Source organism: Humulus lupulus, chromosome 9, assembly GCF_963169125.1.
Source record: "Humulus lupulus chromosome 9, drHumLupu1.1, whole genome shotgun sequence".
Lineage (NCBI taxonomy): Eukaryota > Viridiplantae > Streptophyta > Magnoliopsida > Rosales > Cannabaceae > Humulus > Humulus lupulus.
In genome coordinates this window covers 175,168,282-175,185,631 of record NC_084801.1, presented here as the reverse complement: position 1 = coordinate 175,185,631, position 17,350 = coordinate 175,168,282, and the positions used below count along the sequence as shown (strand labels likewise).

The 17,350-nt window shown below is 36.5% G+C and overlaps 2 protein-coding genes across 3 annotated transcripts; one reads left to right on the top strand and one right to left on the bottom strand.

The window, feature by feature from the left end:
- The first annotated feature begins 9,816 nt into the window (after positions 1-9,816).
- Positions 9,817-10,780, top strand: LOC133801207 (uncharacterized). Its single transcript, XM_062239383.1, has one exon. It carries the CDS (start codon positions 9,913-9,915, stop codon positions 10,510-10,512), a length of 600 nt encoding a protein of 199 aa, XP_062095367.1. The 5' UTR covers positions 9,817-9,912; the 3' UTR covers positions 10,513-10,780.
- Positions 10,781-11,097: 317 nt separating this feature from the next.
- Positions 11,098-12,577, bottom strand: LOC133801209 (uncharacterized). 2 transcript variants are annotated; one of them, XM_062239384.1, is made up of 2 exons: positions 12,424-12,577; positions 11,098-11,533 (listed from the first exon to the last, which is right to left on the bottom strand). In XM_062239384.1, exon 2 carries the CDS (start codon positions 11,528-11,530, stop codon positions 11,297-11,299), a length of 234 nt encoding a protein of 77 aa, XP_062095368.1. In that variant the 5' UTR covers positions 11,531-11,533; positions 12,424-12,577; the 3' UTR covers positions 11,098-11,296. The 2 variants fall into 2 exon arrangements, with proteins under 2 accessions (XP_062095368.1, XP_062095369.1); XM_062239385.1 differs by having other exon boundaries at positions 11,098-11,530; positions 12,424-12,574.
- Between the last annotated feature and the right edge of the window lie 4,773 nt (positions 12,578-17,350).

The following is a 17,350-nucleotide window of genomic DNA, read 5'->3' as shown; positions in this document are numbered from 1 at the left end:
GACCATTAAGGCACAAGCCTTGGCAGACTTCATAGTGGAGTGCACTGGTATAGCCGACAACGAGGTAATAACCACAGCCCACGAGCTGTGGAAACTTTACGTCGACGGCTCGTCAAATGAAAATGGAGCGGGGGCAGGAGTTATTCTGATCACTCCTGCAGGGAGCAAATTTCACTATGCTTTAAGATTTGGCTTTAAAGCATCTAATAATGAAGCTGAGTACGAGGCTCTACTTGCGGGACTGCGAATAGCAAAAGAGCTCAAGGCCAAAGCTATACATTGCTACAGCGACTCCCAGCTCGTGGTTAATCAAATCTTGGGGGACTACCAGGCTCGTGGCACAAGAATGGCAGCTTATCTGGCGAAGGCAAAATCCGCATTAGAGTATTTCGAGTTTTATGCAATCGAACAGGTTCCCCGAGAACAAAACTCAAATGCAGATGCCTTAGCTCGGCTCTCCACTTCCGTCGAAAATGAAGAGCTAAATGTTATACCCGTAGAGCACCTATCCGCACCCAGCATTACTGAGCCAGACGAGGAAGATGTGTGTATGATTGAAACAGAACCGACCTGGATGAGTCCAATAGTTGATTATCTCGAAAATGGAACTCTTCCAAGAGATCGAAATCAAGCTCGAAGATTGATGTATCAACTTCCTCGTTACACCATTCTGGATGGAAGGTTATATAGAAGAGGGTATTCCATGCCGCTGCTTAGATGTGTAACCCCTCCCGAGGCTAAGAAGTTCATTGAAGAAATTCATGAAGGGTTCTGCGGAGACCATACCGGGGGGCATAGCCTTTCCAAGAAGATTATACGCCAAGGATATTTCTGGCCAACCATTAAAACGGACTCTTTCGAGTACGTGAAAAAGTGCGACAAATGCCAGATATTCGCCACGATACCCCGAGCTCCACCTTCCGAACTGACCATGTTGACATCCCCATGGCCTTTCGCGGTATGGGGCATCGACCTCATAGGCTCACTCCCAACTGGCAAAGGTGGAGTTAAATATGTTGTGGTCGCCGTTGATTACTTCACGAAATGGACGGAGGCTGAACCATTGGCGACCATAACTTCGAAAAAGATCCTTGATTTCGTGGTAAAGAACATCATATGCCGATATGGAGTACCAAGAAAAATTGTATCTGATAACGGAACCCAATTCGATTGCGACTTATTCACCAACTTTTGTAACAAGAACGGTATAATAAAGAGTTTTTCGTCAGTGGCTCACCCTCAAGCGAATGGTCAGGTCGAGGCCGTTAACAAAACTCTCAAGAGCTCTCTAAAGAAAAAGTTGGAGGAGGCAAAGGGACGATGGCCCGAGGAATTGCCTCAAGTCCTTTGGGGATATAGGACTACAGCTCGGACTTCAACAGGACATACTCCGTTCTCTCTAGCGTACGGCTGCGAGGCGATGTTGCCCATCGAGGTCGAAATTCCGACGATCCGTACTCAAATTTACGGTCAAAGTTCCAATCATACTCAGCTCGAAGAAACCCTAGACTTGATCGAAGAAAAAAGAGAAGAGGCTCAGCTGAGAAATGCTGCTTACCAGCAACGAACCACGAGATATTTCAATAAGAGGGTTTGAGATCGAAAGTTCGGAGTGGGAGACCTGATTTTGAGACGAGTATTCTTGGCAACCCGAGATCCAGCAGTTGGGGTGCTCGGGCCGAACTGGGAAGGACCATACCAGATAGAATCAGTCATCCGACCTGGTGTATACAAACTTGCGAGATTAGATGGGAGCCTGATACCTCGAGCATGGAATGGCGAACACCTTAGACCATATTATCAATAGCGTAAAAAGTGTCGCCTGTAACCATGATTTTCTATCTGTATTTAGTATATTTTTGAATTTCATCAAATAAAGGGTCTACTTTGTTTCACATGTAATTTATTTTTATTTTGCAATCTCTCTTAATTTAATAACCTATGGTCACACTCATAGGATATTAAGGGGGCATCATTGGTATACATACCACCAGCTTAAAAAATAAGAAAAAAATATATATATAAAACATAAAGTATTTGGATATAACCAAATACGCGAGCTTATATAGTTCGGACTTAACCGAGCGAGCTTAGATAGTTCGGACTTAACCGAGTTATCAAAAACATTAAGTATTTGGAAATAACCAAGTACGCGGGCTTAGATAGTTCGGACATAACCGAACTACCAAAAACCTAAAACGTTTGGAGTTAACCAGATGTGCAAGCTTAACAGGTTTGGAACAAACCAGCCAAATTATCGATCGATGATAAATGGGAGCCTAAACCCATCACGAAATATGTCGAGATCGAGGCTGGAACATCTTAAAGAAAAATAGTTTCGAACTCTCAACCTCGGAGCTAAGATACTAAGGATGAGGAAAAGTGACTAAAAAGATAACCAAACCATTCATATTACATACCATATAAGTACTTTCGAGTTCATGGTTAAAGTAATATCCGACCTTGATAAGTAACGAGGTCGGAAATGGATAATTCGAATAAACTATGCATGAATGCATCGAATTTCGAGCCTAAATCCAAACTATGTTTGTATGCATAAATAAACATAACCGGTTCATCAATTATAAAAATGTGCAAAATATTTCGAGCCAAGAAATGTAAAGCATGTAAAAGAATAGTTAAAGAAATTGTATCAGCCCCATGGGCGTAAATTACAATAATTACAGAAGGGGACGCAGCCCCGATAACTGATCTCCCCGAGGTCAGATTCAGTGAAGAGGAGTCTCCTTGGCCTTCTCAGCATCAGTAGCACCGGATCCCTCAGGACGAATAGCATGACTATCCTCCTGAGCTTCCTCCGAAATGGTGCCCGGAGCAGCCTTTTCCTTCTCGAGCTGCTCAGCCTTCTCTTTCTCAAGCCGTTCAGCCTCTTCCTTCTCGAGCCGAGCATTCCATCGTTCAAGGAACGGCGCCTCGTGGGGACCCAAAAAGCTAGTGTCCAGCTCTTCGTTATAAGCCCACATCCGGTACATGGCTGAGTCAACCGCCGTTTCCTTCTTTTCTTTGTACTCGGCAGTAAGGCGAGTTTTGACATCCTCTATAAGGTCGAAGGTGGCGGTCTTGTCCTCCTCGAGCTTCTTATTGGTCTCCCGAAGTTGGGTGTTATCTTTCTTTTGCTCCTCGAGTTCAGTTTTCAGCTTTCCGAGCTCCTTGGCCATTTCCTCACGCTCCTTAACCACTGCCTCGAGCTTAGTATTCGCCGCCTTCAGATCATCATTCGCTCTAAGGTGGAGGTCCCTCTCCTCTTGGGCATGAGTCCTGTACGAATGGATCTCGTTGTTCAGCTCGTAATTGAGCTGGGCAGTAAAAGCAAGAGCCTGAAAAAAGGAAGAAACCACCATTAGCCCCTGGACAGTATGAATGTAAGCAAAAGGAATATAGAAGGATACTTACCGCGGCAGTGTGCTCGATTCTCTTCTCGTACAGGACAGTGCGGTCTCGGGTGCCAGTCAGGCACTGCCACTGAGGAGCCTCGAAACTGCCGTAGCTCTGGCCGATCCGGGACATGACATCCGAAATCAGCGTAGATCCATGAGGTCCGGCAGCGTTATCCACCACATATGAGTCCATATGGGTGGAGATGGTTAGCTTCTGAGCTCGAGAAGCAGAAGGTCTCTTGGCGAGCTGAGCAGAAGACGTTTGACCCGCCACAGGAGGTTGGGATTCGACCACGGCAGGGACACCAGCCTGCGAGGCCGGTGCCACCGCAGAGACGACGCCCTGCGAGGATGGCATCGTCGTGGGGGCGTTAGTCTGGCCAGTCGACGCAGCAGCAGAGCTCGAAGCCAGCGGGGGAGGAGGAGGCGTTTTCCTAGATCTCTTGGAGCCTTTCCCCGGCTGGCTGGTTTTCTGTCCCCCTGCCCTGGGGCGCTTGCTCCTCTTGGCACCCGCATTGTCGATAAGGGCGTCGAGGTCGAAGTCCATATCGCCTGCACAAGTCAACACAGCGAGTCAGTAAAAGAGGTGTACAAGTTACTTCGGTATCACAGACATATAGAGTGATGGTAGAAAAAACCTAACTGGAACTTTCCCCCGAGCTTGAGCTTGGGGACCATGAAATTCCCCCGTCTTCAGAAGAGGCGGGGGGAGTGCCTTCCCTATAAGTTGGTGATAACCTCGAGAGGTCCCTATAGTCATTGGTCCCGTACTGCACCGTTATCCCATTCCACACCTCGTCCGTGGTGTACATGGTATCATATTTCCCGAGCCCACTATCAAACCTATGGACACAGTCGTCTACCCAACTCCATATGTAGAAGTGGTATCTATCCTGTGGACACGAGACTAACCTATTGGGTCTGTGTTTTAGCAAAGTGGGGGACCACATTCTCGAAGTAGGAAGGGTTTTACCTTCATCTGAGTCCAAGCTCGAGGCTTCGTCATTGGCTTCGTTCCCAGATCGCGGACTCCTCAAGCGAACTGGGAGAGGTGCCCTCTTTTCTCTCCTCGAAAGAAGGGCGTTTGTGGGCTGTGGCACCTCCTCCCAACGTTCGTATTTTTTATTAGACCAGTCAGAGGTTGACTGACCTTCTCCCAACAACCCACAGGCTCGGAGCTGGTCCTCATGAAGAAGATACGAGAGAGACCTCCTGCCATAAGGAAGTCCGAGCAAGGCCTCTCTGTGTTCCCTCATTGTCTTGGAGGGGGAGGGACGCTGAAAATTAGCTGAAAGGCGAAGCACATTTCAGCTAAGTATGGTCTTAAGGGCTAAAACTCTGAGCTCAAAAAAAATAAAAGTAGCAAGAATACTTACGAATCCGCCTGAAAGAACGATGTCGAGACGGGGACAGACCGTCTGTCCAGAAAAAAGCCTTTTTGGAGTCAGGAGGGTGGTTGGGAAGATCTTCGAAAATTTTCGTCTCCTTAGGGTAGCTCGAAAGATAATAAAAACCATCTCCTCCCCGAGCTCGTGAGGGGTTACTTTTCAAACAAAAGAGATATAAAATCTCTTGAGGCGAGGGTCCTTTCCACTGCAGCTCGTGGAACAAGGATCTCAGGGCAGACAGCACCCTGTACGAATTGGTGTTGAGTTGGAATGGAGCCAACCCAACGAAATCAGTGAAGTCTCTGAAAAAGGACTTCAAAGGCAGCAGAGCTCCCGCCCTTATATGTTCCTGGCTCCAGGCCGCGTATTTCACACTGGCATCGCGACCCCCAGGGGTGAAACAGCTCCGTTCGTGACTAGCCGGAGCTCGACACTTCAGGGTGTCTAACGAACTAAGGCCATGGAGGGCCAAGATGTCAGTTATTTGGTCGGTGGTGGTAACCGAGCTCTGGTAGAACTCAGCTTCGAACATCTCCCTCCTAGGCTGCGAAGACGAAGGCTCCGCCATTAAAGAAAATTGGAGTTCCCCCGGATGATAAGCAACTGTGACTTTTAACGCAGGGTCGAGGGGGATTGGCCTAGGTCCTGGGTTGGGCTCCGGATAGATGGCCTCCCGAAGGACTCTTCTCTTCTTTTCGATGACCTCGTCTATCTGACGGCGATAGTGGGCTCGAATGTCCTCTTGCTCGCGAGCAAGCTCGTATTCTTTTATCCGACGCTGATTCCGGGCGAACAGCGATTCTGGGCTCGGAGATTTGGGCCCGTAAGGGATGGCTCGCAATGACCCCCACCATCTTTCCAGATTCTGTGACATCTAACGAGAAAGAAAAAATGGTGAGGGCCATGCATGCAAGAATCACGAGCTCGGGGATTTGGGAACAAGAAATTAAATATTGAGACCCTTACTAAAGAGTCAGAGCGTGTGTTCCACGGGAGAGAAAAGGAGCGTGGAAGATTTTTTGAAAATCCCGAAATTCAAGGGAAAGAAAGGTGGCGGTTAGCCAGGAAGGGCATTCTCGGTTTTCGTGCATTTGTCAAGGACAAGGGTTTTTACCCGAAAACTTATTGGACAAGAAACATGGCCTAAAATTTTCAAAACCCAGAAAATTGAAACTTTGCTCAAACGTTAAAACTGGACATAAAACAGTGATGCGAAATCCAGCAGGGAAAGTCTAGGAAACTTGAAGGCCTATCGAAATGAAACCCCCTATCTTATTATGCTAAGAATGTAAACTAGCATACACATCAAAAACAGTATAAAAAAAAAAACTGAAAACAACAGAAATGGCATACTTACACAGTGATGGTGATTGCAGAGAAATCGTCGACTGAAGAAGAGGTTGCAAGAAAGAACTCACTGACTCGAACAAACCAGGATTTCTTTGTTTCTTGGGTCGAGAAAACATGCGCAGGACAGAAGCTTCTTAGGAGAGTCTGGTTTTCTGGTTGTTTTTCTTTTCTTGCTTACGATGAACAAACGTGAAGAAGAAGATGAAGAGGGGGGGGGGGGGGGGGGGTCTCGTATATATAGGTGGAAAAGTGGAATTAATCAGGAGCGTCGAGTGAAATGCTCACTAGATCGAACGGATGGGGATCAATGACAAGAAGGCGCCGAAAAGTTGTCAGATGGACGATCGTGGGCGTGTTCCCAAGGTACTCAAGTGCCTAAAGTGAGCAATACCCGGCTGACGCGTGTCCATTTTTAAGAGTGTGACAGTATGGTTCCCAGAAGAAGTAGTTCAAAAGTTTCCTTCTCTTAGGATTCGAACAAATACTTTTGAGGGGGCAAGATGTTATACCCAGATTTCGAGCCATAGTAAATATGACCTCGAAAGCTGAGTTCGCATTAAATGGTCTCGTGAGGGTTAGGGTATGCTCTACGATTGTAAATTGAGCCTGCAGAGTATGATACATGACCTCGAATGTAGTGACCTCGAAATGATCTCGATCTCGAAAGGTAGCTCTGAGAGCCCCTCATCTTCAGGAACAACTTCGGAGCAGGGATCTTGAGCTCGGTGTACTATCTCGAAAGCAATGTTAGCTCGGGAGAAGTCAGTGGCTCGCGCAATGACGTGAAACCTGAGATGCTGAAGCCTTGGAGATACGCTATGACCACCCTGAATATCTACAAATATTGTAAACATGAGATGTAATCCTCATTTATTGATGTAAATCCCCAAGAATCGTGGGATATTATTTAGTCAGTTATGCGTTTCCTGGTCTTCAGGGACGTTTCCTTTTTTATCTGATTAAAGGCATTTAAAGCCATTTATTTTATTCACAAAAGAGTAACTACCCAAAATATGTGGGATAGTATTCTGCATCCTTCTCCATAAATAGAGAAGCCATGCACCATTGTAAATGACTGAAATTCTGATCTTTGAGAGAAAACTCTGGAGAATTCATACTAAAGAATTTTTCAGAGATAATCTTAAGATTAATAACAGAGACTCGTGGACTAGGCAGATTTAACTGCTGAACCACGTAAAAAATCGTGTGTTTGATTTGTTTGTACCGTTTGGCCATCGTTATTCATTGTTTTTGTGCTCTTCTTTTATCTGTTGACGAAAAACGGCGTCAACAAAACATATAATATAATCTACTATAAATTAGCAACAAATTGTTTTTTTTTTAAAAGCTAGCAAGAAACTTAAATTTAAAATACGCGTATAATATTTAATATTACATTAAACATATAATATATAATCTATTGTTGTCACTCCCAAATTCAAAAATTAGAACAAACATAAACTTAAACAAAAATAAATAAATTATTTAATTAAAAAATAAGATATTTATTTGAAATTTATATGACATTAATATAAATTTAATAAAAATAATTAATAAATTCAACAAATAAAACTAAGCAAACGTGCATATTGTACGTTGCTTGTATCTAGTATTAACTAGATACAAGCAACGTGCAATGCACATTTGTTTAGTTTTATTTATGTAATTTATTAAATTTGTATTATTGTCATATAAATATTTTAAATAAATAAATAATATTATATATAAAATAATAACATAAATATATTAAATGAAAAATTAGGTCAAAACACTCTTTACTATTTTTTTAAATATATATATATATATAATATGATAACTTTTTTGAACATAAATGATAATTTTTTTAAGGGTAGGTAACCATTTGGTACCCTGTGTTTTTTCAAAGTATCATTTTTGTACTCTCTGTTTTCAATAATACTCATATGGTACCCTGTATTTTAAAATCGTACATATTTGGTACCCTAAACTCAAATTTAATTAATAAAATTTTACCAATTTAATCAAACTATTGTCAATTATGTAAGTTCTAAATTTAAATTTAATTACTTAATTACAAATAACTGATGACAGTTTGATCATATTGACAAAATTTTATCTATCAAATCTGAGTCTAGGGTATCAAATATGTATAATTTTAAAATACATGGTACCATATGAGCATTATTGAAAACAGAGAGTACCAAAATGATACTTTGCAAAAACATAAGGTACCAAATGAGTAAATTCCATTTTTTTAATAAAAATTATCATTATGTATTATATATTATTATAATAATATTTTCTAATATTTGAATTCATATTAATATAATTAGTAAAAAATAGGATTATATATTTTTATTATTATAATAATATTTTATAACATTTAAATTTATATTGATATAAGTATTGAATATCTAGTTTTGTATTAAATATTATTATAATAATAATATTTTATAATATTTGAATTCATATTAATATAATTAGTAAAAAAAATAAGATTATATATTATTATCATAATAATATTTTATAACATTTAAATTTATATTAATATAGTTATTAAATATCTAGTTTTGTATTATATATTATTATAATGATGATATTTTATAACATTTAAATTTGAATTTATATTAATATAATTATTATATATGTAGTTTTATATTAAATATTATTATAATAATAATATTTTATAATATTTGAATTCATATTTCTTCTATATAATAAGTGTGAAGATAACGAAATATTTTTGTTTAAAAGGCTTGTTTTGTTAACTTTAACGGAATATTCTAAATATTTATCAGGATATACCTTTAAAACTAACTTAAAAATAGATATTTATCAATTATATTAATATAAATTTAAATATTATAAAATATCATTTTTATAATAATATTTGATACAAAAATAGATATTTAATACTTATATTAATATAAATTTATATATTATAATGTATCATCATACATAATCTTAATTTTTATTTAAGTTTAAAAATATTATCATATTATATATATATATTTAAAAATCATAAACAATGTTTTGGTTTAATTTTTTATTTAATATATTTGTGTCATTCTTTTATATATAATATTATTTATTTATTTAAAATTTATATGACAATGATACAAATTCAATAAAACAATTAATAAATTTTATAAATAAAACGTACAATTGCACACATTGCTTGTATATAATAGTATAAAAAATGTTTAATTAACACCAATGGTACTTTGTATTTGACAAACCAAAACAATACATTTGATAAATCAATATAAAATAACTAAAAAATATAATTTTGGACAATATTCATGTTCAATCTAAAGTATATATATGTTTTAGAGACAAATACAGTGTTTTAATATTAACTAAATTAGATAAGTTTAGAAAGAAAAAAATTGAATTTTAGATAATAAATTGATACAATCTCTACTTTTGTCTACAGATTAAATGATATATTTTTATTTTTTGGGGAAATAATGTAAAGTTTACATGCAATTGCATGTAATAAATTTAATTGTTTTTATCACAGAAAAAAAATTCTTATGAAATAATAAGAATGATCCAACCTTTGTTTACCAAGATTCTAAGTCTCACCGCTAACTTTAACTTGTATTCAAAGGAAAAACTAGTGGAAGAAGAGAGTCCACGCACACCACCATATTCAACCATACAAAATCACCGCCAATATATATACACTCACATATAACACTTGTCCTCCATTTTCAGACCCTTGTCGATCAACACAGCGCACTCGCCAAAAACTTTCTCGAGAAATCGAAACCAACCCAATTTTCAGTGCTCAAATGGGTATGGTATTCGGAAAAATCAGCGTCGAAACTCCCAACCACGAAGTAATTCAGACCACGGCCGACTACGAAATCCGGCAATACCCACCAGCCGTGGTGGCCCAAGTCACATATGACCCATCTGAGTTCCGAGGCAACAAAGACGGTGGTTTCACACTCTTGGCCAACTACATAGGCGCCTTGGGCAACCCCCAGAACACCAAGCCGGAGAAGATCGCCATGACCGCTCCGGTGATCACCAAAACAGGTGAGAAGATCGCTATGACGGCGCCAGTGGTGACAAAGACCGAAGGGGAGGAAAAGAAGATGGTAACTATGGAGTTTTTGTTGCCGGCGAAGTACCAGAGAGCGGAGGAGGCGCCTGCGCCGGTGGATAAGAGGGTGGTGATAAGGGAGGAGGGGGAGAGGAAGTATGGGGTGGTGAGGTTTGGGGGAGTGGCGAGTGATGGAGTGGTGGATGAGAAGGTGGAGATGTTGAAGAGAGCATTGGAGAGAGATGGGTTTAAGGTGATTGGGGACTACTTGCTTGGAAGGTATAACCCACCTTGGACTTTGCCTCCTTTTAGGACTAATGAGATTTTGATTCCTATTGAGTGAGAGTCACACAGTGCATGTATGAGCACTATATATAAATATATATTTGTCAGTGTGTGTGTGAGTCCAAAGTTGATATGTGAAGTTTTGATTCATTCCTCATTAGTAGTTTAACCGCAAACTTGTATGTTCTGGGTTTAGTAATCTGGTGGTGTTGTAGAATAAGTTTGTATGATTTTAACTTTTCAAACACACTCTTGTTATGTAATATAAATGACAAGCATAGCTTGGTTGATTCATAGCAGAAAATAAAGTCGCTTTTGTATTCTCACTTTATGTGCATTTAAGGTAAATTAAGAATAAACACAATGCCAAAATGAATGCTAGATTCCAATAATGACTAAATCGACTTCCAAGAGAATTTCTTTCCTTTCATCTTAGCAAAATGCCTTTGTCTATTCTGGAAAGGGAAATGCGTTCGTTAAATTTTTATGAAAAATTAAAGGGCTATCCACAAACAAATGCAATCATTAGCCAACATCACATTCCATACTTTAAAACCGAAGCAAAAGTCCAAAATGATGAGCAAAGTGCAGTTGAGTTTAAAGACTAAGGAACAAAGTGCTGCTAAACAATAAATAAGTCAGATTGTGGTTTAAGAAATTGGTCAACTTTGTAAATATTAAACATTCAGATACAATCTATGAGATTAAATATTGACTGATTATGCATTTCACTGAAATTTGGGATTAACCCACTAAATTATGTCATCAAACACACTCTCCCTCAATGAAGCAGAAACAATGTACACACCTATTTTGAGTTTCTCTTGCAATTGATCAAAGCCTCAGCCAAAGAACATCTTCACAACAATTGTTACAATATTAAAAAGTATGAGTGGTAGTCTCAAGAACTGGCATGCATGTATAAGCCCTATGATCTGCCCCTTCAATGAATTTCTCCTTCCTCCTTGTAGTTCTAACAAAGTCCACCCTCTTGGAGCAAGAAACCGGTCTTCGTTCAGAATTGCCAATGCATTTGCAAATAGCAGAAGGCCTTCGAGCAAAGTCCAAAAACCCATCTTCTGAAATCACAAGTGGGTTCTAACAATTCATTTTCCAGAAATTATAAATCATAGATGAGTTAAAACATGCCTAACAGTGTGCATAAAATGCAAGTTAAAGCCCCTTCAATAGTTAAACCTAAATCAAAGTACTAACTCTGCAAAATCTCTAATTGGATTTGATTCAAAACCTGCAACCTTTGGTAAATTTTATCACGAAAAGCTTGCATCTTTGCAGAAATCAATTCAAGATGCTCAACCATTGTTGATCAAAATTATAACTCCAGAAGAGCAATTAAGTAGAGTACTCCAAGAGTTTGACAGGGAAAAAAATTATATTCCAATTTCCAAATGAGAACATCAACTATTGTGAACATATTTTTTGTTAAGGTAACTCATACCCGGAAAACGTTTTCTAATTCAGCCACTTTGTTAAGATCATGTTCATAGGAAGAAATCAAACTATAGGTTCTTGTAGATAGGGAGAGGCCATAATTCAAAGACTCAAAGCCTCACTCACAACGAGCAAACGAGATTCAAATCAATCCAATATACAAACACATACTATGACAATTTGATGCTATACAACTTAAGCTTCAAGAGAATTTCTTATAAAAAAAAAACTTTAATTCAGTTATTTCAATCTACAACAAATAAAAAACGGACTGAATGATCGTCTCAACTTTACCAACCCCAATTACATCAATAGAGTTAATATTCTCAAATAAACGGTAAGCAATCAAGTATTTACAAAAATAAAAAATTGAGTGCGATGAATCAAAGAGATTAAACCCAGATTAATCCAATAAAAAATACTTGAAAGAATTTGATCAAACCTAGTTCTTCATTTTCTTACTAAAGTAGAAGAGCATGTTGATACATTGAAGAAATTGCAGAATAATCATACTTACCAGTGCAAATAAGAGGAGAGCTGTTCCAGTACGGTGTAGCCTTTGGTCCTTTGGTTTCAGGAGGAAGAAGAAGAAACCCAGAAATTAAGAAAACCCTCTCTTCGGCCTAGACAATGAAACCAAAGATGGTTGTCGAAACTTCCATTTTAGGTTTTGGCCTTAATAAATAAAATAAAATAAAATTAGACGATCCAACGGCTGAAAATGCTCCCCTCACGAACGTCGTTTGATTAAAAACGACATGTATATTTCGCCCGAATTTTCATTCACTGTCGTTGGAACGAACGACACGTTTTTAATTGCATATATGATTTTTTGTTTGGTTTACCGTTTTTGTGGCCATGGTCAATACATGTTACTAATTGCATATATGATTTTTTCTTGTTGTGCTATAAGATTATCCAGGATAGATTTATTTCGTTTATAACTTCACTATTACACATATTTAAACTATCTCAATCTCTTTCCACCCAAATCTTAATATACTTTTTAATTCACAGTCTTCTATTCTTCAAACTCACTCTCATTCTTTATACACAAACAAATAATACATTATTAATAAAGTTATAAAACTTGACCAACAAGACATATACTTTCACACAAATTAGTAATTGTCCAAATTTATTCAAGCTTATGTGGGAATTTACCCAGAATTAAAACTATATAAATAAAAATCATAATAAATTTGAGCCAATACTCCAATAATCTCCACCTTAACTCAAATTCTCTAAACTCACAACTTAACCCATCAATATCATTAAACATGTATTAAGTTTATTATTGTGATAAAATTTGATCAATAATGTACAAATGTACACAATAACAAAACAAGTAATAAATCGATAAGTATTGAAGTTCGTCTCCTAGGAATTGCAAATTAAAATTAAATGCAAGAATTAATTATCAAACAATTTAATAGTGGCAAAAAATTAAAGTGGGTTGATTCTATTAAACAAAAATTAATTTTGACAAATTAAAAATGCTTAAAATATACTAAGCTCACAATCTAACAGCAAGAGAAATTCAATTTAGTGAAATTGACTTGAACTATTAAATTCCTCTATTTTAAGTAACCAGTACCGTTTGCTGCAGCAATATTTTAAACAATAATCTAGTTCATGGCTAAGTTAAGAAACAACAATCTAAATCCAAATCTGTCCATGAGTAATTAAACAACAAAGTATTAGACAATAATAGGAAAAGATTAACAAACAAACAAGAAGAAACAAACCAAAAATAATGATGTATTGAGTGTCCTTCTCTTCCCCTCTTATTCTTTCCTCTTTTCCTCCTTTGAACCCCTGGTTCTTCTGTACACTAAGTGTTTTTTCTCTCCAAAAATGATAGAATGTACTCTCTTGGGCAGCTATCTTTTCTTCCGATAGAGTACCAATCCCTCAAAGCTAAGAATGAAATTGCCCTTCCTTCTCTACTACACGTTAACCTCCTTCTTTCCCCTCTTGAAAATGCTCCAAAATACGGAGTAATACCTCTCGTTTCGTGATAAGGGTATTTTGTATGTTATATTTGTTATCCTTTCGCATTTTGATAATGTTAATTAATATTTTTAGGTGTTTTTAGTTTTGTTTTATGAGTCTTTGATTTTCAAGCCATAAAATATTTTATAATGTATTATTGATGAATTTGACATATTTTTGTGGTAAGGAATGAATGTGCAATGATAGGATTCAAGAAAATGAAGTTTGAGACAAGTTTGAAGTGTTTTATAAGTCCTTAAACCCAATGTTCGAGCTTAAAGTTGAAGATTACGAAGAAAAATCACACGTACAGATTTTGGGCTGTGGCCGCGGCCACCAACATTCACTGGCCGTGGCTTGGGAGTCAGAGAGCAATGGTCGTGGCCACCACAATCTCTTGGTTGCGATCGCCGTGCGAAGCCTACCCAGAAACATCTAGTGGTCGCAACCACCAGGAATTAGTGGTTGCGCCCTGCCATAGCATTTTTCTTAAATTTTTAATGGACTATAAAAGTGATTAAGGTTAACTTTGAATACAACTTTGGATTGCGAATATAAAAGAGGCTAAAGTAGCAGAGGAGGAGAAAATACATCAACATAAACATTCTTCAATCTAGTTTTTCTTTCTTCTCAAAACTCTTTTATTTTCATTGAATATTTATGTTTATGAATATGAATGTGATTATGGAGTAGTTTTCTTTATAGTTGAGAGTTATTTCAAAACCCTAGACATAAGATCTTGAATGCATTGATGAATTTTATTTATTCTATTCCCTTAAGTTTCTTATGGCATATTTTTTTTGTTTACATTTTTTATGAGAGTTTTTTTCCCTTATGTTTGTAATATTTTATTTGTATGCCACATTTTAATTTTATACAATATTATTAGCTAGTTTTAATATATTTTGAGGTTATTTCTATAATTTTAATCTATTTGTAATATTTTATAATTTTTTTCACATTATTTTTTGAAAAACAAAAACTGAGACCTTCTTCACTATGTTTTTTATTCCCATTTCTTCTTATTATTTTCTTCCATTTTTTATTTTCTTCAACATTTTCTCTGCAATAATCGGTTACCATTGTCAAAATAATTTTGATTTTTTTTATTTGGTAGTAATCATATGCCCCTGTCAATTTTTTTTAGTGATATGTGGTAACTGGTTACCACAATCAAAATCATTTTTGTTTTTAAGTAATGTGGTGGTAAATCGGTTACAACTATGAAAATAATTTGATTTTTTTAGTAATGTACCACTATCAAAATACCAACTGAATTGTAATTGATTACTTAGTCAAATATGAAAAAAATAAGCTAAATTGATCATGGTGGTAACTGGTTACAACTATGTTTGAAAAAAAATTGAAAAAAAAAGAACTAATTGTGATGGTAACCAGTTACTTATCCATACCTAGAAAAAAATCAAATTCAAACAAAAAATCTAAACTAATCATAGTCGTAACTAGTTACAGCTAGTGATGCACATTTTCCCCAAGGGGACGGGGCCCCGTGGGGACCCACCCCTAATGAGGCGGGGAATCCTCGTCTAAATGGGGAACGGGCCGGGGACGGGGATAATTTTAAATCCCCGAATGTTCCCATTTAAATTATTATATATTTTTCTAATATTTTATATATTTTTTTATGTGTTATTGTAGTATATTAATAACTTTTTTAATATTTATTATTCTATTTGGGGATCATGTTTAGTATTTTAAATCATAAATATTGTGCAATATTTTAATTTACTATTTTTATTTAAAAAATTTAATCTAAACTTAATTTTTTAAATAAAGGGGTTCCCCATGGGGATTCCTCACCCCGTCCCCGGCGGAGAATAAGCAGGGATGGGGATTTAAATTATAAATGGGGACGAGGACAGGGGGAGCACTCCCCGCTAATTCTCCGCCCGGTGTACATCACTAGTTACAGCTAGGTTTGAAAAAAAAAATCTTATCTGAAAAAAAAAAAAGAATTAGTCCCCGTGGTACCTGCTTACGTGTGAAAAAAATTAGATCTAGACAAAAAATCTAAATTAATCGTTATCGTAACTGATTACAGCTAGGTTTGAAAAAAAAATCAGATCTGAATAAAAAGAATTAGTCGTCATGGTATCTAGTTACTTAATCAGGTTTGAAAAAAAATGAGATTTGAACAAAAAATCCTAAACAAATTGTGATGGTAACCGGTTACACTTAGAGCTGGAAGAAAAAAATTAGATTTAAAATGCAAAATCAGATATGAAAAACAAGAAGAACAAAAAGAAAAAATAACATTAAAACTAGAAGAAGAAGAAGAACGAAAGGAGAGTGGAGCTGCATCATCGTCGGGGGTGGGGGGTTACGTCGCTGACAGAGGGCGGAGGTGGTGTCGCTAACAGAGGGTCGAGAAGAAGGAACCAAGTGGGGGAAGAGAGAGAAAGAAAAGAGAAAACGAAGGAAGATGTCCCAAAGGAAAAATGAGAGAGTGTGAGAGAGTTTTGTGTAAAAATATTGTAATATATTTTTTTAATATTTCATGGAATTCCCATATATATATATATTTTGTTTTGCAAAATCATATTTTGTGTCATTTATTTTTTATTCATAAATATAGAACCTCACATACTTTAATCTATATTTATTTAAACTTCTCAAAATAAAACTAGGTTTCATAAAAGGCCGAATGCACAATGAAATTTTTGGCCCGACATTTATACACGTAGGATGCACGAGCGCATACAAGTCACAAATTAATCCATTTAATTCATGTTTTGTACATCTACACTAAGAGAGCCTTCCTACTTATTACTTACCAAGCTAAAGAAAATGAAATCTAAAGCACTTTGTGTATTATTTATCTATAAAAGCTCTTTAGATTTAAAAATCAAAAGTACTTATTAATATTATAAGCACTTTTTAGAGATGCTAATATGAGGTATTTTTTGAAAAAATGCTTTTACAAATGTAAAAAGTTAAAAGCGCAAGCACTGCCACCAGGGCCTATATATACTTGAGGAATACTGTTTAGTTTTCTATTTGAGACTACAACAAATCCCAATTATTTAACATTCTATTTAAATAACCTTAAAAAATATTTTTTTTATTGACTTTATAATTATTTTGAGTATTAAATATTCGATTTTAATACAATTACTAAGAAAAACATAAATGTACAAAAGACATTTCCTAATTACTAATAAGTCGGACTCAAAATGTTAAAAACAAGCATTTATACATTGTGGAAATATTAATTTGTATACGATTCCACATTCAACCATTAACAAGCAAGTGAGCAACCACTCTTGTTATGCCTTAGCTTGGCTCACTAAATTAGTAATATTGATGTGTGAATGTGGCTTGATATCATCACGCAGCAGTGTAAAATAATACAAATTTTTTTTAATTATTTTGTAATAATAGAATATTATTTTTTTGTTTGTAATAAAAAAAATGTTAGAAATAAAGTT

What these genes read in the sequence shown, in the direction of transcription:
- LOC133801207 (XM_062239383.1), top strand. Translation starts at nt 9,913, where the DNA reads ATGGGTATGGTATTCGGAAAAATCAGCGTCGAAACTCCCAACCACGAA.
- LOC133801209 (XM_062239384.1), bottom strand. Translation starts at nt 11,530, where the DNA reads ATGGGTTTTTGGACTTTGCTCGAAGGCCTTCTGCTATTTGCAAATGCA.